The sequence below is a fragment of the Contarinia nasturtii genome, unplaced genomic scaffold (assembly GCF_009176525.2).
Source record: "Contarinia nasturtii isolate CC-2019 unplaced genomic scaffold, AAFC_CNas_1.1 Cnas_scaffold_187, whole genome shotgun sequence".
In the NCBI taxonomy this organism is placed as follows: Eukaryota; Metazoa; Arthropoda; class Insecta; order Diptera; family Cecidomyiidae; genus Contarinia; species Contarinia nasturtii.
Genome location: NW_022197544.1, coordinates 4,812,903 through 4,836,394, shown reverse-complemented (window position 1 = coordinate 4,836,394; position 23,492 = coordinate 4,812,903). Strand labels below are relative to the sequence as shown.

The 23,492-nt window shown below is 32.9% G+C and overlaps 7 protein-coding genes across 10 annotated transcripts in view; 1 reads left to right on the top strand and 6 right to left on the bottom strand.

Annotated features, from left to right (window-relative positions):
* The window catches only part of LOC116336839 (serine-rich adhesin for platelets-like), a 42,074-nt gene extending 34,478 nt beyond the window's left edge, over window positions 1-7,596 (bottom strand). For both annotated transcript variants that reach the window (XM_031760990.1, XM_031760992.1), the window contains exon 1: window positions 6,771-7,596. The gene's annotated coding sequence lies outside the window, so the exon portion shown is untranslated. The remainder of the gene's footprint in view (window positions 1-6,770) is intronic.
* Window positions 7,597-8,893: 1,297 nt separating this feature from the next.
* LOC116352543 (E3 ubiquitin-protein ligase MARCH5-like) lies at window positions 8,894-12,055 on the bottom strand. Its single transcript, XM_031785230.1, has 4 exons — window positions 10,779-12,055; window positions 10,354-10,562; window positions 10,177-10,274; window positions 8,894-10,100 (listed from the first exon to the last, which is right to left on the bottom strand). Exons 1-4 carry the CDS (start codon window positions 11,274-11,276, stop codon window positions 9,832-9,834), a joined length of 1,074 nt encoding a protein of 357 aa, XP_031641090.1. The 5' UTR covers window positions 11,277-12,055; the 3' UTR covers window positions 8,894-9,831.
* A 371-nt stretch (window positions 12,056-12,426) lies between these two features.
* LOC116352277 (cytochrome b-c1 complex subunit 8) lies at window positions 12,427-13,286 on the bottom strand. Its single transcript, XM_031784758.1, has 3 exons — window positions 13,171-13,286; window positions 12,730-12,901; window positions 12,427-12,627 (listed from the first exon to the last, which is right to left on the bottom strand). Exons 2-3 carry the CDS (start codon window positions 12,881-12,883, stop codon window positions 12,533-12,535), a joined length of 249 nt encoding a protein of 82 aa, XP_031640618.1. The 5' UTR covers window positions 12,884-12,901; window positions 13,171-13,286; the 3' UTR covers window positions 12,427-12,532.
* Window positions 13,200-15,206, bottom strand: LOC116352276 (zinc finger protein Xfin-like). 2 transcript variants are annotated; one of them, XR_004202278.1, is made up of 5 exons: window positions 14,231-15,206; window positions 13,791-14,146; window positions 13,641-13,721; window positions 13,382-13,576; window positions 13,200-13,288 (listed from the first exon to the last, which is right to left on the bottom strand). XR_004202278.1 is itself a non-coding variant. In XM_031784757.1 (4 exons), exons 1-4 carry the CDS (start codon window positions 15,127-15,129, stop codon window positions 13,470-13,472), a joined length of 1,443 nt encoding a protein of 480 aa, XP_031640617.1. In that variant the 5' UTR covers window positions 15,130-15,206; the 3' UTR covers window positions 13,354-13,469. The 2 variants fall into 2 exon arrangements, 1 of the variants encoding a protein (XP_031640617.1); XM_031784757.1 differs by lacking the exon at window positions 13,200-13,288 and having other exon boundaries at window positions 13,354-13,576.
* Window positions 15,207-17,387: 2,181 nt separating this feature from the next.
* On the top strand, window positions 17,388-18,743 carry LOC116336789 (levanase-like). The gene has a single exon (XM_031760920.1). It carries the CDS (start codon window positions 17,388-17,390, stop codon window positions 18,741-18,743), a length of 1,356 nt encoding a protein of 451 aa, XP_031616780.1.
* Window positions 18,744-19,070: 327 nt separating this feature from the next.
* LOC116352542 (zinc finger protein 90-like) lies at window positions 19,071-20,990 on the bottom strand. 2 transcript variants are annotated; one of them, XM_031785227.1, is made up of 8 exons: window positions 20,794-20,990; window positions 20,452-20,716; window positions 20,242-20,386; window positions 19,859-20,166; window positions 19,728-19,793; window positions 19,523-19,665; window positions 19,386-19,433; window positions 19,071-19,316 (listed from the first exon to the last, which is right to left on the bottom strand). In XM_031785227.1, the coding sequence occupies exons 1-8, from the start codon at window positions 20,908-20,910 to the stop codon at window positions 19,191-19,193; spliced, it is 1,218 nt and encodes a 405-aa protein (XP_031641087.1). In that variant the 5' UTR covers window positions 20,911-20,990; the 3' UTR covers window positions 19,071-19,190. The 2 variants fall into 2 exon arrangements, with proteins under 2 accessions (XP_031641087.1, XP_031641089.1); XM_031785229.1 differs by having other exon boundaries at window positions 19,859-20,163.
* Window positions 20,991-21,197: 207 nt separating this feature from the next.
* On the bottom strand, window positions 21,198-23,446 carry LOC116352515 (zinc finger protein 99-like). Its single transcript, XM_031785168.1, has 8 exons — window positions 23,186-23,446; window positions 22,870-23,113; window positions 22,610-22,742; window positions 22,306-22,543; window positions 22,204-22,230; window positions 21,869-22,129; window positions 21,752-21,799; window positions 21,198-21,651 (listed from the first exon to the last, which is right to left on the bottom strand). The coding sequence occupies exons 1-8, from the start codon at window positions 23,300-23,302 to the stop codon at window positions 21,526-21,528; spliced, it is 1,194 nt and encodes a 397-aa protein (XP_031641028.1). The 5' UTR covers window positions 23,303-23,446; the 3' UTR covers window positions 21,198-21,525.
* Window positions 23,447-23,492: the final 46 nt, after the last annotated feature.

The window sequence follows — 23,492 nt, the reverse complement described above, 5'->3', positions numbered from 1 at the left end:
TCTCTGACCACTACCGTTGTCATGTTTACATACAAAATGTCGCTATTTACTGATATCACCGTGTGGCAACGTTTGGACACAGTCGCTATACATATTTCTCGGTTTTACTGTGCGAATTCGGCTGCTTTCTTAAGCAGAAATAGCTTAACAGCTTCAGCAGCACCAACCGAAAGTGAATGTTCGCACCGTTATCGTTGTTTTTGTTATTTATTTGTTTTTTCTCTGTGTTCGTAATTTTTTTTTCTTCTCTTTGATATTCGTTCGGTCGAATTAGCAGCCACGGCCTCATATCTCATATATTTACTTGCAATATGTGTGCATGTTGGAGTGCTTTTGCTCTGTTTCTCTCTCGCTTATTCTCTTTCTAAAGAAGAAAAAACACTGCTTGCTTTATATTAATATTACATTTTTACATATTAATTAAGTTTTTTCTTGCTGACCAGAGAGTGCGTGCACCACTCTCATGTGATCGACCAAATGAAAGCAAAATGTAGTGCCAATAATGCAATCATTGAACTACATAAAAACATTTTAAGATCAAATCGGGATCAATCGTACGCTTGTTACAAATAGATACTGTAATATTCAAAAAAAAGTACATTTTTACCAATGAACTCGACTTGTACTCTGAAGACTCCAATGAAATCCATTTAAATGTAATATTGTAAAAAAAAATATTGCACGGTTAATGTCACATAAAATTACGTTGAACAACGATCAATCCGGTTCGGCGTCTTTTTTACAGATCAAAGAACTACTATACAACTCGTAATATACCCCAAAATATATAAGGGAAGACCGTGTAAAGTGGGCACCCGTGTAAAGTGAGCACTCGCAATTTTTTTTGTATATTGCGTTGGAATAACAAGCGCTTACACGTCAAATGTTTGTCTCATCCATGCCTCAATTTTCATAAAATACCGAAGCGAAAACATGAATTTCTCGTATCTCTACCGAACATCACGTTGAGAAATTATGGAAAAAAAAATTTCTTGATTTTTTGAAATCTGCATAAAGTCATCAATTTTCAACGCATTTTCAAGCTAAATATATTCAATGAATTGTATTTTTCATGAATTTTGATATGCAGACTGAATCCGAACATTTTACATGAAATGTGAAAAAATAGATCTAAACCAAAAAAATGGTGTCATCCGTGTAAAGTGAGCAGCTCGATACCGTGTAAAGTGAGCAATTCTTAATTTTGTTTCACAATATTTTATAACATTCTTTGGACTCATTTGGATGGTTATTCGTGGTCTTTGGGGAATGTTCTAAAATATTCTTAATTTTTCGGATTTTTGCTATAAAATTCTCACAAAATAAAGAGTCTTACGGGAGTAAGACGAACTTTTTCGGTGGTAGTTGCGTATTTTATTAAGAAAGTTCAAAATAATATTTGTTCGATTTTTCAAGTCTTTCAAGCGGCGTAAAGTTTGAGACCAAAAAATATGTTTCAACTTTGGCAACGAAATATTCTTCAATTTAATAGCAGAAGTACCCGAGAAAAGAGTTTTCACACTTTCATGATGAACCCATTTGTACGACATTTGAAAGTATTCTATTTTCTAACAAAACACTATAAAAAATATGTCTGACGTTAATTTTGCCATAAAAATTATTTTTGAAACACTTTTCATCAGGCAATATATTGAATTAACTGGTCAGTTGAGCTGACAGTACGTTAGCCAGCTAAATGGGCTAAAACAATAGACGTTATTGTTTTAATGATGAATCACTTTTCTTGTTTGTCACAATAACTTCTATTGTTTGAGTCCATTTAGCTGGCTAACGTACTGTCAGCTCAACTGACCAGTTAGTTCAATATATTGTCTGCTTTTCATAACTAAAGTCACAAAAAATTAGGATTTTTGTATGGGAGCCATGCAGTGTGTCCATAATATATAAAAATAGAACTAAATAGTGTCGATATCTATACTATATCGATCCACTATATATGGAAGATATTGCCGCACGGCACCGTATCGCACGATCGAAGTGAGTATAGACGGTAAAAATCACAAGTTGCCGTGCGGCAGTAGAAAGAACTGTGTGTATGCGTCAACATTTTTGCCGTCCGCACTCACTTCGATTGTGAGTTACGGTGTCTTGCGGAAATATCGTCCATATATAGTGCACCGATATAGTATAGATATCGACACTATTTAGTGCTATTTCTATATGTTATGGACACAGTGGAGCCATGTCTGTATGCTACCTTAATGGCGTGAAACTTTGCACAGGTTATTTTTTCACAAAAAATAACATTCGGAGGGTTTGGAGACATTTCAACCAAAATTAAGGGTACCTCCCATACAAAATATTCGATTAAGGGTACCTCCCATGAAAATGTTGTATGGGAGGTACCCCTACTTTTGATTGAAATCTCATCAAACTTTCAGAATGTCATTTTTTTGTGGTTTTTTCAAGGAAACTGTATCAAAAATTGATTGTATCTCAAATATATAGATTGGGTATATAATCGGCGAATTTTGTGCACTTGACTCAGTCTGATTTTGAACAAGTTCAAGTTTACATCAAAACTAGTAGTACACAGAAAAGTTGAAACTGACAAGTGAATAAATTAACACGCAATAAACAACAATATTTTGGTGTTTTAATTACATTTTTGTACTTTTCCAGAAATTTTCAAAACTTTTTAGTGGCTGCTCACTTTACACGGTAAATTTTTTTTTGCCGAAAATCATGTCTCTAGAAAATCGTTAAAAAAAATTTGTTTGAAGCGATATCAAACTACTTTCTTTGGCAAAGTTGTTGCCCAAAACAATACCTTTCCAACGGTATATCATATTCTTCGATATTTTTATATTTGAAATTTTTTTGGCCAAAAAACAAAACTATGCCCACTTTACACGGTCTTCCCTTACATATATACTGAGCGAGATACAATTAATGCTCGCAATCAATATATTTAGTGGGTTTTTATTTAAAACGCCAAAGGTGAGAATATTTGTATATATTCAGTGTTTTGAGCCAATTTGTATGCCAAATAGGGAATTTTTTTGCTACGAAAGTGCACATTTACATTTGGTGTAAGGCTCTATGACAAGCTGACGCTTCATTAGCGTCACACACAACATACATGCAAAATTCTCTCTCTTCCTCTTTCTTCCAATGTTGGAGCAATTGCTAACTTAACTTTTTGATGTAGTAAATTTTGAAACAAATATATTTTTTTCCTTGTTTTGTAGTTTCTAATTTGTGGAAAGATTGACATCAATTTCATTATGGGAACATTTTAGAAAATCAATAATTCGGGCTAAATTATGAGAATGGCTAAAAAGGATCCGTTTTCAGAGAAATATATCTCCGTACACTGCCGTACATTATTTTACAAGGGAAGCTTTAAAAAAAACTATATTCGTGCTTCATGAAGTTGGTTTTAGAAACAAATAAAATGTGACACGTCCATTCAATTTCATTCTTAATGAGTTGTGAACGCAATTTGCAACCCCTTTCCATCAAAACCCATTTCGGATCATTTTTTGTAAAATTAACGAAAAGATCATGTAATGACATAATTTTTGTGTTCATTTGCCATCGTTCATCCCAATGATCGATAATTATTATTGTTATATACAATGATCGTAAATTTACCTGTGCACGTGGTTTCGAAATGCGGCAATAATATAATCATATATTGCACAAAGTGCACACACTGTGTTTTGCATTAAATGTGTAAATATAGTGTTTTGTTAAAAGCTAAACAACAAAAAACCGAATTGCATTCAATCGGCTTCTCACACGTTATCCACCACCAAAAAATAAAATGAAATAAAGAGCGATGCCAATAAAAAAATCGAGCGATCGAATGGTATTGTAAGATACCACAATTTAGCGTATGATTTGCGGTCATAGTCCCGTACAAGATATTTGAAGCAGTTATTAGTTTGTCACACGAAGCAAATCGAAAGAGAAAAGAAGCAAAACGAGACACACACATTAGGCACCAGCAATGGCAGCAGAAATGATCAGAAGCAGCAATATAATCATATGTGTGTGTGTTTTTTTAGTTTCATTTGGTGCATATATTTCAAATCTTTCTTTTTCTCTCTTGTTTATAAACCAGTTTAATGCTGAAAAAAAAAAGAAACAGTTTGGCGCAAAATTTTATACATTTTCAAATAGCTATGATTAAACATCGATTTTATGCATAATAATCGTATGCAGTATTGCTGGTAGATTTGAATTTTGCAGCACGCGGCCAAAATGACATTGTATCAATGGGCTTTTGTTCGATAAATTTATACATACAAACGAAGAATTTAAATTTTATGCGTCGATAAAATCTAATCAATTTTCATTTGTGTTGTCGCATTATGCACACTTTTCTTGTTGTTGTTGTTGCTTTGTATTTGTTTTGCCTGTAAATCGGTATTGTCTTGTTGCTAATTAATGATTCATAAATGATTGAATGATATTTTTATTTTCATTTATTGAGAGGCAAAACAAGTCGAGTTATTGTGAAATTGGCACAAAGCAATTTTCACTCTCCGCTTTTGAGAGACAAATACAAAAAGAATGTCATACTGAGCACTTTCATCCGAATGGTTTTATGTCCGAATGATGTTTTCTAATTGCTAAAAAAGCGTCAATTTTTGTGAATTAAGACAAAAATATTCCCATGTTCATGTGATTTCTTCCCAATGTCATTTCAACTTTTTCACATTTTCTTCTAGATTTTTTTTATTTTATTCCACGATTGTCTTTTTTGTCAACTTTTGTTCGATGATCGATGATGTTATTTCGTTTCATTGTTTATTGCGATTTTTTTTTATTAAACACGTTCAAAAACATTCCCATAATTTTATTCAGACTCTTTTTGATCATTTTCTTTCGATTTTATTGTTATTACAATAAAAAGTCTCTCATTGAATGCATTGCCAAAAGCAATATTTCTTACTTACCAAAACAAGTAATTTGGCAATTAAATTAAGAAAATTCCATGAAAAACAATCAAGATTTTGAATAAAAACAAACACATTTTGACATTTAACGACAAAAGTTTTTTTTTTATTTCTCAAAAGAAACTCCGTTTTATTGTTCGATCATATAAAAATGCGTCGACATTTAAATGTGTGTTGCATCAATTACAAGGGTCATTCAATAAATGTGTGTATTGATCTTTTTTTCATGCACGATTAATGGTGATAGTGGTGAATGGCCATTTCCACTGTTATCTTGGCAAATATGTAATTTTAATGCAATGAGAAAAAACAGTACAAACATACGCACAGAATTGTCATTATGTGATCGACCGGAGGGAGATTTAAATAATACGCGAAGAAATAAAAGCATTTTTTTTGTTTTTTTGGCGATAAATCAATGTTCATATCCGCTATACAGGAGGTAAAATTAATTTTCAATTTATGATTGATTTAATTTTTCATTTTTACTAAATATTTTTATTTGTTGTGCTTTTGTTGATTTTATACTTTGAACAATGTTTTTTTTCTGGGTTATTTCCATCCAATGCATTTGTGATATGTTTTTCCTCTCAATTTACGATATTACACGCGTTCCTTATTTTTTTTTATATAACAACAATAACAAACATGAATACAAAAAAAGCAAAAAAAAACTTAAACTGAACACATTGTTACTATTTATCTTTGGCGATTAAAAAAAAATAATGACAGAATACATTACGGGCGTATGGCACGCAAAAGCGATTAATAGACGCTAGAGAGATATGATTTATTATATCGGATATAGAGCCTAAGCGATGTCGGTCTCTCTTTCGCCCGGTGTCGAATACCGAAGAAATCGAGACGACGAAACATAAAATACAAACAATTCCAGAAGTGTGTTCGAATATCAGAGATTTCAAACGACATATCATTTGTACAGATGTCAATTTTTCGACAATTTTTTGTTTTCGTTTTGAAGTATCAGGCTCAATTTAAAAAAATCACCGGCGCATTTCTTTCAATTTCAGTTTCTCTTTTGCTCATTTATTGTTGTCTTAATTATAAAATAAATACTTTGGCATTTAAAATTGTGTGTGACGCATGGCGTATGGATAAGTTCGTTTGCTTTGTTAACGGAAGAAAAGAAAAATGTTCGAGCGATATGGATCGATGAAAAAAAATGTGTATTAGAATTCATACAGCTTCCGATTTAAACGGTGATGACATAATTTACGGCTGTTGCCCGATGGCATTTTACTATCATAGATAATTGAAAATTGATGACAATCACTCTGCGCTAGCGTCATGCATGGTGGTTTAGTAAAGATTTTTTTCAATGCTAAGGTTATCTGTCTATCTAATAAACTTTCTTCACCCAGTTTCCACTTTCACGGAACTTCTTTCTCATTTTTCCATAAATTTTATTGAACTAATAATAACATTAGTTTTTTTTATTATTCTTGACAACGTTTCTAAATAAGCTAATGACCAGTTCAGTGAGCTGCAGAAGAAAGTAAAATCGAAAGCATTGGCCACTGCAATTTGTGTGTGTGTTTTTTTTCTTACTTTCCACTAACCTAAAACAACACATGCACACGCTCTTTCTTCATATCTCTCACTTATAGATATCTCATCTGATGGCAAGATAGAAAAGAAATGAATATGGAAAATAGATAAATATATGATTCGTCAATTCGCGATCGCTCATCAAATAATCATATATTATCCATTTTTTTTACATTTGACTAATCATAGATATACGCAAAGTGAAATTCTCATGCTCGTTCCGATTGAAATGAGAGAGAACGATCTAAGACTATTTGCTATGTTAAAACATACCGTTTTCGATCAGGTTTTTGATCTCATTTAAATTGAGCGCCACAAATTGCGCGTGTGCGCACACCGCTGCTGTTATTAAACGTTCGCTTTGCCTCGCTCCCAGTTAATCCAGTTTTTGTTTTTCGTTTTAAATAATCAATTTTCAATCACTCATTAACTGATTTCTTATAATTGATTTTTTTCTTCGTTTCACTTTCAATGTTTTTCCAAACACTATCGATTTTGGTCGACGATGATAATTATGCGGTGATCATGTTATGAGTGAAAAAAGAGATATAATATCGGTAATGAAACGAAAAATCCATTGGCGATGATTCAAAGTCTTTGCTTAATAAGACTCATCCTGAGTGAGTCAAATCGATGATAGTTTTATACTGCACTGAAGTTGATTCACACTTTTATTTTCTGTTATCACACCGTTGCACATATCCCGAAATCGAAAAATTGACAAAAAATAAAACAAAATTAAATAAAATTCGGTTGGTCCTTTTTTGCCACTCGATTAATGACTTTGCACTTCTGTTTTCCAACTGTGGAAACCAATTACAAAATTCATTCAATTCAATGAAAATATTCACTGAAAACTTTTAATTCGATTTTCATGTAACGGATTTTTTTTTTTTTGAAAAAATCCTAAACTTATTGTGAATTCTTCAACAACAACAAAAAAAATCGTCTCCAGCCAAAGAACAGATTTTTTTTTGTTCTTCGTTATTCAGTATCAGGGTGAACACCGCTTCTGGTCAGTTTTTAATTTTCCTTTGATTTACTTACATCCCGCGTGTGTTTAAAATTTCGCATTGACTGCATGTGCGCTCAGATCATACTGAAGACCTGAACATTGTATCAGACCGAAAAAAGTAAGCAACGATATACAATTCGATGTATGGCGTTTTTTTTCTTCCTCTTCTTCTCTTCAGCGAATAAATTTGCCACTCACTTTCTGCTTCTTTCTCTCTCAACGGTCTTCGTCGTCGACGTCGTTGAAATCGTTGTTGTCGTACGGTATATTTCTCTTTCAGTCTTTATGTTGAATGGTTGCTGTTGGTACGTTTTGATTTTGGTTTTCTTTACTGCGTGTGCTGCGTATGGAATTTTGATACTGTTGCGCGAATGTTTTGCGGTAATGTGTGAGTTGGCATATGTTGATTATCGTTGAATTGAACAATAGAAGCATGTTTGCAATCACCACAAGAGCTGTTGGGCATTTGCAAGTCGTGTATCGCCCAACCGAATATCGCCAAACACACACGAAAAGAAATAAACAAAACGATGACAAGGAGAAGATGAAAAACCACTCTCCAGATTCTGGGCAATGTCATTCAATTTAGATATGGGCAATTAAAAATATATTGACAATATTTGGATGCTGAAAATATCTGGCCATTTTTGGCCATGGTTTGTCTTTTTCATTTGACTAATACTTGTCCCCACACTGACCATGATTATGTTTTAATGCAAACTTAAAATCTCTTTTTTGTATTTTGCGACAAGAAATAAAAACGACCTTGGATATCACCGCACAAAGCTTCAAAATTAAAAGTAAATTTCTCAAAGAGATAATATCGATGTGGTGCAAGTTTTATTATTTTTCTTTATTAACGTTAGCTCTTCGACTACCATTGCAATAAGTAAGTGATAAATCTCAAAGATTACTTTCAATTTTTATGGCTGATTATAATTTGCATCGCCGATTTGTCTCTCGTAAAACCAAACAAATGGATGATATTGCACGTTGGCCGGTTTGAGTAAATGAAATTAGAACGCGATAATCAAATAACCGAAAACTATAATCAGATTGGTTGATTACCAAAAATTATCCGGAAATTTACATCATGGTTCGTTAAACTTTAGCTGGGCAGATATGGTCGTCAATACTCCTTGAATTGAAACTCTTTGGCAAGTGTTATAGCAAAAAATGCGCATCGTAAAATTTTACAGCGAAATAAAAGAGGCAAACACTCCAATGGTTTTTATTAATATATTCTTTTATTTTAGTTTTGTTTTACCGTTTTCTGAGTTCAAAAAAAGGAAAAAAAATCGCCGTAACGTTGCGTTATCGTTTCATTTCTGAAATAAAAAAAAGCAATCATGGTTGACCAAGATAAAAAAAAACGTTCTCCTTTGTGGTTAATGTTGATGTTTTTTCTCTCTATTTTTTTTAATGCAATAAGAACAATAAACATTAAATGTGACGCTTTTTTAAGTTTGCCGCAAAGCTTACAAGAAAAGACGAAATATATCAAAATAATTTAATTATCCAACATTTTTTATGAATTATTTTCTTCTAAAAATTTCTTCTCTTCTTTTGCCATAGAAGATCCTAATTTCTTTATTTCCTCAACATTATTGGGCTCTATTTTGTCCTATTAAAATTCATTGGTTTTATTTTTTGTTTTCTGTCCATTAAAAAAAAGCACTATTTGCGAAAGCATTATTCATACAATAATATTGAATTTTTAAGTTTGTGTACACTTTGTGCCTGTATCGATATCAACCATCGATAATGCAGTTCATATTTGTTTCTGTGTTGTTGTTACATATGAAAGACTCTCTTCGGTTGAAATGATTTTGAATTTATCGTGACCTAAGTGGCAAAATTCAATTAAACTTCCAACTCTGTATGTGTGTATTTAGTATTGAGGGTTGCTTATGGCTGTTCGAGTCCGAAATCAAAATGTCATCTCAAAGAAGCCTAAGCATTCAAAATTACATAGTTTTACTCTTCTTTTATCACATTATCTCTGTTATTCAAAAAAAAAAAAAAATTGTGTAAATGTTTGAATTTAAATGGCAAAATAGATACAGAGAAAAAAAACACAGATAGAATGTTCACAATCGTCACCCACAAATACCTTTTGTCCTTACTTAATCACTATTTGCTATCTTTTTTACCAAATATAACATTAAATCGTGCGACACGTTTGTTTTCTATGTATAAATATCAATTGATGAAATCGTCGAATCTTTCATATAAGCCAAATCCGAGTCATCTATTCTATGGCATTTTCGTTCTTCATTTTGTTTTTATATGTATGTATTGTTGAAGATAAACAAATTTTTAATATGAATTATCCATATTTGAAACATCGCTGTGACTGTGATAGTGCTGTTGCTGGCCACGTGCTTGTCGCAAATTTTCATCGGTAAAATCGAGAATTTTCCGTTGCTTTTTACGTCTATTTTGTTTGTGTTTGAAATAAATCTTCAATGCTCCTTTGACAACGATGAATGAAAGGCCACCAATTAATGTTCGATGTAGATTATTCTGTATTGATTCAAAAAATACCCGTCCCACAATCGCCGATGCTGTTGGCATTAATAATGCACCTAAAAACCGCATGGAAATAATGTATTTTACTTGAATTTATAACAATTTTTATTTGATTTGAAAAGTTTTATTTACCGCAAAATAATCTCGTCGCTGATAACGGATCGATCAAAGCTGGTGGTTGATTTTGATTTCCGTTGGCATTCTCTTCAATAATGTTTGATGTTTCCTCACTGAAAAAAAGTCAATAATGATTTTTGTTCATTGTGAAATGGGTGTGAGAAATGTGTTGTTGGGTGATGCAATACTTACATTGTTGGTAGAAGTAGATTCATAAATGGAAATTTTCGGGTTATAATATTTTGTCTACTTTGAATAAACCGCAATAGCATTTCTTCCCAGCAAATCATTCGTCCAAGTATGAGACCAGCTGGAATGGCTGGCAGACCGATTAAAAGCACAAGTGGATCGGCACGTTCTAACATATCCAAACCATTCTTATGACCAAATACTTGTAAAACCTGCCGAAATGGATAATTCTTATAAGTTTTCAATTCAAAGCGAACGAATGACGAATGTTTTTTTTTTGGTTCAAGGTTAAATTGAAATGACTTTTTACCGTTGATTATCGAAATGCAAAACAAAAAAATTGATTGTCGCAAATAAGAGAATGTCATATGTCATTTGCTTAACATATTAATTAATTATAAAACGTTTAATTAAACATTTTTTCTTACCGTAACAGCACCATATGTGACGGCGGTCCAATATAGGCTACCAACAATTACACCAGCCGCCAAAAAGGGGCTAAGCCGTTTGATGATTGAATCAATGCCTTCTAAAATGCTAACGAATGTTCCCATTTCTGGAAAAACAATAATATATTCGGTACGACATTGTGGACAATTTACACGTTTGAATGCGTTTCCTTTTTGTTTTTCGTCCACCCATCGTTGTAGACAGCTTTGATGCACCCATTTCGTTGTGCCACTACACTTGCACGGTTGAACCCATGCGTCCATTTCGTCATCTTCTTCATCGTTTACAAAGCAGACCCAACAATAACGGCCGTCCTCTCTGGATTTTTGTGTTTCATACTTTCCAAGTATTTGTACTACGCCTAATTCCGCTAGTCGTTCGGATCCTTCTGTTGCTGTAACGTCTCCATTTACTGGTTCTGTCTGAACAAATTCATTAAATTCGATGAGCAACTCGTCATCGGTTCTGTCTGTCATTCTGTTTATTTTTTTTTATTGTTTTGCCTCTAAATCAAATTGTCACCACTAATCAAAAGTTGAATATAATGTTTTTTTTTTTCTTCTTTTACTTTTTTCCCGCCCACAGTTTTTTAATAAGAGCTTTGGATAACTGTATTTTCGTGTGTGTATGCTCTGCAGCAGAACTAAAAAAAATGATTGGCGTTTTATTTTTCAAGGTCAATAATTCGGTTTGTGAAAGTGTAATGCGGAAATTAAAATTAACACAAAATGTATATGCACACAAATTTCTTTTCTTGTATCAAAACTGTGATAAAAAAATCCCACTTGTTCGAATCGTCAACTTGATATGTCGTCGTCGTCTTCGTCGTTATGTTCAAATAATTTTCCTCGTGTATCTTTTATTTTCTTAAATATTTGCTTTTCACAATTCCCATTTTTCTTGCATCTCTCGAGAGAACAGTTTTATTTCTACTTTTTGTTTCAATTACAAACAAAAATGTACACAACAAAACGTGTGATGATGATGATGAGGTTGAATATTGTGTGTACAAAAGGAACGTAGAAGCAATGTTTGTCGAATATAGTTGCGAATATAGTGTGCGACAATTGATTTCGAATAAATGAGGAAACAATTTAACTGTGTTGTTGGCTTGATGATATGATGATGATGAAAATTACAAATTTTCTGGCAAAACTCGCACGAATGAAAAAGAATTGCACAAAGTTGACGCAATGCCAACACTGATTTATAGTGCGCTGTTTTGACGTTGTTATTTAAGACAGTATTAGCGTAAGTATGTTTTGTGGTGATGTCTATGTGTGGCGTGTATGTGAAACAGTTTGACAGTTTGTCACATTTAGATCGGGAGGCACATAAACACACACAAACAAAAGGAAATGTGTGAAAACGAAGTGAAATTTTCTACAAATATGATATGAAGATAGAAAAAGTACCGTAGAGAAATATTTTGTACGAACAATTGCCCATTTCGAATCATGTGAAATTTATCGAATTTTCTCTTGAATAATACAGTTAAATGACACCATCGATGTCCAGATACGCTGTTCGAATGCTCTTCATAGAAGCATTTAAATTATTGATATTCAATGCAAGTTCATTGCAATGCCAAATGAATAATAAATAAATAAAATAAACAAAGACACATTTGTTTTCTTTTTAATTCTCTACGTTCAATTTATTTCATTCCATTTTTTTTACATCAGAATATTTCATTTTGGACAAACATCCCCAGCGCGCCGTAAATACAAGCTTATTGATCGTTTTCGTAATCAGCTGGATTTTTGCGATGTGTTAAATGGTTTTCATGCTCTCCCCATTCGTAGACCAAGTAACTAAGAAGAGCGGCTGCAATACATCGGCGATAAAAATTGACATGAAATATGATCAAAAATGCGAAAAATTAGATCGAAATTGAATTTTGAACAGTTTTCTTGTCGGCTAACTTACGTGGACCCATGTATGGCACATTTTCGGCGATTCGACGGCATGTATTAAGAAAGCCTGGGTTAATTACGCCTTTCAATGCCTTTTGCTCAAACGGCGATATAGTGTATGTAATCATACCATAGTACTTCCACAAATTACCAAAGTGAAGACCCATTTTTGCTGTATGGATTGACTGAAAACAAAAGAAAAAAGCAAAAAAATGAAGTAAATCACATATTAGTTTGACTTTTTATATCACAACACTCTGTGGTTCCATTACGTAATTGTAAATGACTTATGATTGGTAACTAAAGTTTGGAACATCAGAATATTTCCATTAATATTTTTGAGCGTTTATTTATATTTCATGAAAAGTATTTTTTTTTTAATATTTTTATTGTCATTCAAAAATTGAAGAATAATTTGAGAGAAAAAAATAAAAAATTTCACATGCGAACTTACCTTGTGAAGCAAACACTATTGCTGTGCACTGTTTGACAACCAATTTCTAGAAGATACTGTCAAACATAGCCCATCATATGCTTCAATTTATATGGATTGTAGAATCCAATAGATGGCGCTTTGATTTCGTACAAAAAAATGTTTCATTTCTTTAATTTCACATAAAAAATCTCTTGGAAGTTATTCTTTTAAATTTTATCAATTTTCTTACAAAGAATGCTAAACTAAATACATAAAAATTATGCCGTTGTCATATGTTGAGGTGAAACATAGTGAGATTCGAACGCCAAAAAAGTGTGTTATTTCTTCTGTAAATGATTTTTATGTCGTTGTTTGATGTGTTTCGTCATATTTTCCCCTGCTGAACAGCGATATTCACAAAATGAACAAGCATAAGGCTTTTCACCTTGAAAGACAGAGAATATTACAATTTCATCAATTTTCGGCAGATTCACAATTTGGGTACCTACCCGTGTGTGTTCTTTCATGAACTTTTAAATGGTAATTTGTGCGAAAACTTTTGCCACAATGGCACGTATATGGATGTTCACCTAGGGTAGAAATGCAATTAAGGGAATTCAAAAAAATAGCCACATTTCAAGATCTTGTATATAATTTACCGGAATGGATCATTAAATGTCGTCGCAGTGCATAGGCTCTTTTGAACTGAAATGCACACACTTCACATTGAAATTGTTTAACGGACCGATGGAAATGTGCCGGTTCCATGTGACGTATCAAGCTTTTTCTGTATGTATATTTTGATTTGCAAACATAACACTCGAATGTTCGTCGTTGTTCAATTGGTAGATGTGATCGTTTATGTTGTCGCAATTCCGCTCTGCCACCACAGCTCTTTCCACACATCTCACATAAGTGGCTTATCCTATTTTCTGGCTTTGGCTTCGTATGCTTGCCATTTTGATGTTTTTTTAATGCATCCAAATCCCAATAGAACATGTTGCATCTTCTACAGCTGGAAAGTGCAAAACAAAATTGCTTGAGTGAGTATTAGATTTCAATATATGATTCGAAATGGTTTCAAAAATGAAAAACAAACCAATATTCCAGATAAGGTAAATGAACACGTCTAACATGCATAAGAACCGATCGTCCAACAAAAGGTGCATCACAAAATTGGCAAAGAACTCGAAGTTTACTTTGAGGATTGTGATTTTGGTCGTAATGCAGCCTCAATGTATAATATGTTTCAAACGTTTCCGGGCACATGCAGCATCGCAATTTTATCTCTGACCAATCGTGCAAACCTAATTCTAAAATTTTCGCTCTCTTCACTGTTCCATCATCGTTTTTGTCTGCAACCGACAATAATCTGATATCGAATTTGTGCTTTTTATTTGGGGTTTCGTCCATCGATTGAATATCACTTAAGCTCGGCTTTGCATCTTCAATTGTTGACGGTTCGGAATAATTTTCCTCGGACATTGTTCCATGAAAATCATCATCGTAATCAAATGGAACGGTCGGACTCATGGCCACATCGACAATGTCTTTAATGTCATTTACACTGAGATTTTGTTCAAAATCATCTACATTTTCTGTGTACGATATTTTGAGATCTTCTTTCAATTCATTAAGTTCTACATCATTTACGCTAAGATTTTGTTCGAAATCATCCATATTCTCTATAGTCTCTTTTTTCATTTCCTTTTGATCAAAATCATATTTTGTGTACGATGAAAGTGTCGTTGGTTTTGTGTTGGCTATTTGTGCCAATAAATTTTGTTGTGTTTGTGCGACTTTCTCGGCAAATTCCCAACATTTTTCCAAATTTTTTGAGCATGAATTGCAAATTTTTCGCGGTAAATTGTACGTTTCACATTTTGATTTCCAACGACAGCAATCGATTAGCTTCTGTTCGATTGATTGATCGTCAATGCTGTGCATTAATTGCCTTCCAGTTTTTTTACATCCACACAATCGGCACACATTTTCCATTTTTGTTGCGATTTTTTCATCAACTTTATTTCGAATATCAGAGATGAAGGTGAAATGTGATTATTGTTTATATTTATGTGATTTTATATTTGTTTGACAGATGTCAACATATTTTGGGTACGTTCTATCCAAAAGATATTTTGAATGTATAACGTTTTTCAGTTCTTTTTTAAACAGAAAAGTATTTAGAAGATTCAAAAATGTTAAATTTGAATACAATGAAGTCATTAAATTTTGATGATGTACAACATTCCGTTTGCGAAGAAAAAATCGAATGAACGCAATAGTTATAATCTAAGAAATAAAGAAGATGAAGGAATAGCTGAAAGATACTTGATTTGAAGCAATATGCGTAAATGCTTTTCGAATTAAAATATTAAAAACAACGTGATAACGTGAAATTGATTAAGATATAAATAATAAAGAAAATGTATGTATAATTTTGATGATAACATCCAAAATCTTATGTTTTCCCATAAATCTCGTCCTCAGGTTTCTCATCATTACGAGGTCGAGTCGTCATACAAAGTCATTTTTGGCGGTTGATTTCAAAACATGCGTCCAATGATAATTTTCCTACAAGATTACGGCATTTTAACTTTGATTGAGAGTGCAAGAAATGTTGGTTTCAATTTCGATTATCAACGACTATGGCTTATAAGTTATGCTAACAATAAATGACATTTGGCCATTTAGATGTTTTATCACTTGCACGTGTAAAATACAAATTGATGCCCCGGAAAATCAAATCTTCCACACAGGTCGAAAAAGAAGTTATTTGAAATTGTCTCACGCTTGTTTTTGATGATCGATGAAAGTTCTCGCAATAGCCTGTAAAACATAATAGTCTAGACGATGTTATTTTTTTTTCACTTTATGGCATAATAATTAATTTGAAATGGGGAGTACATAATAGAATGTTATCTTTTAAGCTAAATATCGCTATTGTCATGGTTAACAAATATGTTTTCCGTAAAACTTAATATTAAGATGACATGCGAATTCCTTTGCACGCAATTCACACGCTCAACTGTCATGGTAAAATTCCAATGCGATTTTATTTGCAAACTATAAATTGATTGTTTTGAATATGCTATTGCGTATATTCAAGAATCGTGCTTGATTCAAACATAGTGTTTGACGTCTTATGTCTGATGATAAAATATATATTTATTTAAAAATGATAACAATTCAATTCAACTACTAAATGACTAAATCTCACTACTAATGGAATTACTAATAGTTTTGATGGAAATTATTTAAAGCACATTTGTTTTCATGACACAAAGAGTGAAAGTATATCTTGATTTTAAAAATTTCACATTTGATAAAAGAAAACAAAATTGTTCCAGTTATTTGTTTGGAAGCATTTGCACCTAGGGGCTTTCATCATTCGTTCATACAAATTTATACACAATATTCACGTCCTATTCATCATATATACGATTAAAATTTCTCGCCTATACCAGTGAATAAGATGTATTTCAAACTTCAGTGTACACACACACACAGTATTGCTACACAGAATCGAAGAAGATCCGCACAAAAGAGAATGAAATAACATGCCATAGACGAAATATACACGAAATATACACCAAATATATGCAGTTATGCACATTTATTTGCGCGTATTACAGATGATTTTGCAATATAGTTCACTATTTACAGTATAAATCGTATACATTTGAAGATAAAAGCCCCTAGATTTGCACGTGAGATGTGACACTCCGCTTTATGCTATAAAACTCATGGAACTTTTATGATTGTGCTTAGACGCACAAAAAAATGTGTGCACTTATCTAAATCATTATAAATCACAATACTTTATTGCCATGCAAAAGAAGCAGACAAAACCGAAGACACATGTCGCACACATCATAAACAAAGATCAGTGTTTCTTATCAGTGCCAAATTTATTATTTCCTTTCTTTTGCATTGATTCACGAATCATATAAATAAAGATGGAAGCTTTGGTCTAATCACATTGTAATTTGTGCACTGATCACAAACGATTCGGTTTACATCAAAAACAATTTTCAAACATTTTTGAAAGTATGTCAAAGTTATTCGTTAAATTTTTATTGTTTTGTACAGTTTCCTTATTGGCAGTTGTAGCTGATAAGGCAACTTACAATGAAAAACATCGTCTACAACTTCATTATTCCGTTCCAACTCAATGGTCAAACGATCCAAATGGTTTAATTTACTTTAATGGGTATTATCACTTCTATTACCAATACAATCCGTACGATACCAAGATGGGATCGGCTATTCATTGGGGTCATGCAAGAACGAGCGACTTGATTCATTGGGAGAATTTACCTATTGCCATTGAGCCCTACGATGAAGGTCAAATATTCAGTGGTTGCTGCGTTTTGGATAAAGACAATGTTACCAACTTTGCTCCAAATTCAACGGAAGATCACACCGACATTCCAATGGTTGCCTTATTTTCGCTTGTTGACGGTGATAAACAATCTCAAGGTATGGCATATTCCTTTGACAATGGAACCACATGGAAGCAATATCATGCAAATCCAGTTATTGACAATCCGGGCATAACTGATTTTCGTGATCCAAATGTTTTCGAGCACGAGGGAGAGCACTACATGACATTGGCTGTTAAAGATCGAGTTTCATTCTACAAAAGTAAGGATTTCAAAAATTGGGAATGGGTTGGTGATTTTGGAATTGATCCAGAAGAAGGAGACACATCGGGTGTGTGGGAATGTCCGGCACTTGTCACCCTAAAAGATGACCAAAACAATCAACACGATGTACTATTAGTTTCTGAAAATGGTGAAGCAAAAGGATCCCTTTTCCAATACTTTATCGGTAAATTTAATGGTAGCCGATTCAATAGTTATAATACATCAAAAATGTATTGGGCAGAGGATGCAATTGATAATTATGCAGCTGTTCCATATCATAATGATCCTCTGGGGCGTGTCATTTTAATTGGCTGGATGTCAAATTGGTTGTATGCAGACAAAATTCCAACATCAACATGGCGTGGACAATATACAATTCCACGTGAATTGGGAATTAAATTTGTTGGCGGTGATCTTTATCTAACCCAACGGCCGGTTGAAGAATTAAATAAACAGATAAGTCAAACATGGTCAATGCCAGCACCGTTCAACATCAATGCCAACCAAATCAATTTAACCGAACAAATTCCATTTAAAACTGGTTCAATGCTAAAATTGGAGTATGCCATTGACATTGCAAATCTTACGACAGGCAAATGCGGTCTACAATTCAGCAATAATCGTGGCGAATTTGTATCGTTTGCATTTGATGTTGAGAAAAATGTCTACGAATTTAATCGTATGCATTCTGGAAATGTTTCATTCCACGAACGATTTGCTAATAAAGTAATGACATCCGATCGAGTCAGTACAAGTGATACACTTTTCGGCACTATTGTTTTAGATGTGGCTTCAATTGAAATATTTGCTGATGATGGTGTCAACCTTATCACCGCAATATTCTTCCCAACTGAAGTATTTGAAAACATCGAATTGATCAGCACCAATAACGACGCTAGCGGGCAATCACCACGCGTACAATCATTGAGCGTTTCATCTCTGAAGAGCATTTGGTCGAATTAAATAAACTCCGATCGGAATTATTTGGCTAGAATACCGCCACAGTTGTTTTCAAAATGAAAAGGTCACTGCCATTTTTTTTTTTAATTAAAAGTAGAAATTTATATTTTACAAAATTGAAACGATATATGGCATCAATAAATAACGTTGGATAATTTGTTTCCTTCGCATTAGAACCGATCTTTTTTCTCTTTTTTGTAATTCTTCATTGAGCTATAATAAAAAAATTTCGAAGCAGCTATAAGCGCACAAATTTTTCACGCAATTCTTTCTCGCACATGTGATCCTTTCATATAATCTAATCATACATTCAAAAAGTTTGTAATCACGTAAAATTAACAAAATTGGAATCGCTTTATTTTATTCTCTTGTTAAATTTGGATATTGTAACTTATCTAAATCATGTACGTAAAACGAACATTCAAAAAATACTGTTCAAGGCTGTTGCTGTTAGACTTTGAATTCCATATTACGCTTTCGTTGTAGCCTCTCTTTGACGTGAGCCATTTCAGCTGGGTGATACTTCATTCGATGCGCGGAAATCGAAGAATTAAATCGAAAACTTTTGCCACAGAACTAAACAAAAATATTGTTCAAAATTAATTTGACTTTTTTTTTAAATTGCATTTATTGTTGATCACTTACTTGACACACGTATGCATCGGTTTTTCCCGAATGGATGTAGGAGTGTTCCTATATTAAACAAACAAATTTCCGTATATAATATTGTAATTTTGTAAAATATTCAAAACGTGTATAGTTTTTTCTTCAAAATGTCATACTCTAAGCTTTGTACTACTGCGGAATCCTTTGTCACAAATCACACATTTAAATTTTTTCCAAGCTTCTGAATGTATTGTGAGATGTGTTCGTAAAGCCTTTCGATTCGCCGACACTTTTCCACATATGCCGCATGCTTGTGGTCCTAAAATACCAGTTTAGTTAGCATTTCCACATTAAAATCATTATCATTAATTTTTCAAATACCTTGAATATGCACATAAATCATGTGTGATCGAATCGTTTCTCGACTTTTAAACCATTCTTTACAAACTAGAACGAATATACGAAAAAAATAATTAACTAACGCTCTTGATCTATTTTCGAGCACTTCTTACTATCACATTGAACCGGATCACTGACTGTGTGCTTTCGCTTGATATGCTCTTGTAACGTTCGATTGCATCCGAATTGGATGCCACAATGTTCGCATATGGCGTTTTCGACTATTTCATGAACGTCACGCAAATGCTTGTATAAATCGGCAAACATTCGAATATTTGGACAATGTGTACAATGAAAGCGTGCATGTTCTTGTGCGCAATGTGCAATGAGCGTATCTTTTGCCTCGAATTTCCGTCGACATTTTGAATTCGGACACGTATGTTGATTAGATGTATTTGTACTCGTTTTCGATGATTTTTTTCTATAGAGGAGAAGAAAAAAAAGAAATTACATATGGTTCATTTTATTTCATCGGTAAATTTTGAATACCACATACTTCCGCTGATATTTTCTTGTCGTCGCTTTATTTTTCGCTACTTTAGACTTTATCGGTTTTATTTCAGTCGGTTTGTCTTCAGCCGGTTTGTCTTCAGTCGGTTCATTCATACTAAATTCTACGGTTACAATATCCCTTTTGGAATCTTGAATAATATGAAAACAAAATCAAAATTCATGTTACGTGAAAGGATGGAAAATAATTTATTACTGGTTGAGGCATCTGATTGATTTGCATCAAAATCATCGTTCCAATGGGTATCATTGAACTCCAAACCATAATTTGTATCATTGTTTGATTCTTCTTTTTGCATATGGCTCAAAGTGTCTTCACTTTTTATATCAAGATTTTCAGCGACTAATGGATCCGATTTTATTAAATTTGATTGAATTTCCTCGATGTGTTGATAAAAAGCATGAAACATATCCACTTTTATCCAACATTTTCGGCATATTTCACCTTGGGCAGGTTCGCTCTAAATATTATGGATAAGATGGAAAAATCGAAAGATGAAATTCGTCAGAACAATAATTACGAACAAGCGCCATTCACCTCGAACATGAATTGGAAGTATTTATATACAATCGATGATATCTGCGAAATGGAACCTTCCACACCCGACAGATTGATGTGATCGCCACTGGTCTCAAAGCATAATAAACAAACCATTTTTTTTGTTTAATAATTTTAATGCATCTTCTTTGGTTGCCAAAAGAAAAACAAACTAACAACAAATCGTTTTGACTTTCCTTCTCTTACAATATGACAGCGAGTAAGTATAAGAGATGAAATGTGAGTACTTATTGGTCGACAATACTTACTCGAATTATCGGTTAATGTGTAAATTATAGACAGAGAATGTTTTTGTTCACCGAAATTGTCTTTGTCGATTTTCAACGAAAAACGGAAGATTTACAATTAAGAAGATTTTTTGTGATATCGAAATGTGTATTGAATTTATTTTTTTAACTTATTTAAACAATATCAGCTTCTTAAAAACTATCAATTAAAATCTAGTAAGTCAAATATTGTTAAGTAAAGATTTTTTCTTAAATGTATGCTTGGCTTGCATCCACCAATTTATTTGTGGTCAAAATGATGAATTACTAAAAAGAAGTATTTTGTTCGAATCCAATTGATTTCCTTTTTGAAATGAGAGAAGCATGTACTTAAGTTGATGTAAATATTTGAATTAAGTATTGTAATAGTATGAGAGAATCAAATTCATCATTGAATGCATACAAAAGTGAATGACTCCTTATGAAATGAGTCAATTGATTTAAACTAAACTTTAAATTCTAAGTTCTTTTTGCGCTGTAACCGTTCTTTGACATGGCTCATTTCAATGGGATGGTACTTCATTCGATGCGCCGAGAGTGATGATCCGAATCGAAAAGATTGACCGCAAAACTATAAACAAAAATAATCGCATCAACAATTTTACAAAATAAATCTTTTACATATTCTACGGCTGAATATGTTTGTGACGAAAATGTCATTTTTGACTTACTTGACAAAAATACGCGTCGGTAATTCCCGAATGAATGTAAGAATGTTCCTAATGAATGAACATACAAAAATATTTTAATATGTAAGTGTGTATTGGTTTTAGTTTGAAATGAATTACTTTGAGTTTGGTACTATCACGAAAACCTCGACCGCAAATAATACATTTGAAACGATCTTTCCACGCTTCGATGTGGATCGTTTGATGTTTTCGCAATGCTTTGCGATTTGCTGAAATTTTGCCACAAATTGAACACGCCTGTGGTCCTTGTACGTGAACATAATTCATATGAGCTCGAATTGTATCCCGAGATTTGAACCACTCTTTACAAATGTCACACTGTAGTGGCTCAGTTATTTCATGTTTTCTCTGTATGTGATCCTAAAATTGAACAATTACATTTGGATAAATTAGTCACAATCAAATAAAAAAAAAACATTTTTAAGAAAGTGTACCTGTAGACTTCGTGTGTTTGTATAGACCTTCAAATGTATTGAAAAGCAAGCATTTAGTGTCACATTTTTCGGCAAAAGTTTCAAATTATTTCTTTTACATACCTGACCGCAATGTTCGCACATTGAATTCTGTGAAATACCATGCGAATTTCGTAAATGTTTGTTCAGATCGACGACCAATTTTAGATCGGGACAATGTGTGCACTGAATTCGTCTGTGAGCATTGACTTTGTGCGATATAAGCTCTTCCTGAGTTTCAAATTCTTCGTGACACATTTTTATTTTGCACGTAAATACAACTTTCTTTGGACGACCTCGTGTGGATTTCTTACGCTTGCTTCTGTTATTTAAAAAAAAATCAATTATTTGTCAGAGTATTGACAATACCCAAAAGTTTGCCACTTACTTCGTCGACGACTTTGATACTTTTTTGCTTTCCTGTTTGATAGATTTCTTTTTCGGTCTTTCTCCAATGGAAACTTCCGCCTTGATTTCATTTATCTCGACTATATGTGGTGGTATTATATTGGCAGATGAATCTATACAGTTTTATAAATGGCAAATATACTTGTAGTAAAAATTGTTGTTTTTTTTTTGGACAAGATTTCATCAAAGTAGATTCTTCGATTTAAAATGTCTCAAATTAAAAAGAGAAATGAAATTTACCCGTTGGACCTGGATCAAAATCATCCTGTTCACTATTAAATGACCAATTATCACATTCCGAAAAGCAACTTTCTTCCTCTTTCAAATCGCGTTCATCAATTTCTATTTTAACTGGTTCACTATGGATGGTTTCTTTGGTTTTGTCGATCAATTCATGTACAGATTTAATGTGTGTATAGAATTTATGGAATGATATTGTGTTCTCCCAGCATTTCGTACATAAATCGCCATCACATGGTTCGATCTGTGAAATATTATATGATAAAGTTTCAGTTGTTTGTTAAATTTAACGTTTGAAAAAGAAAGAATCTTTTACCTCAAATAAAAAACCAAAATATTTATGCAGTAAGAATGAAATAGATGTCTTTTTGCCTTGGTCGCCGTCTACTGATATTAGATCTTGATTCGTCTCATAACACAACAAGCAAACCATTTTTATAAAATTTTATGTATAATTGGCTAATAATTAAAAATCTATGATCATTTTCTGATTCACTTTGGATATTCGTTTCCATAAAACTACAGCAAAATTGTGAATTGTGATAAGTTTTTCCGTATTTGTTTTGCTGTTGATCAACAAAACATGCACTTTACATAGATGTCATTTTATGACATTGAATTGT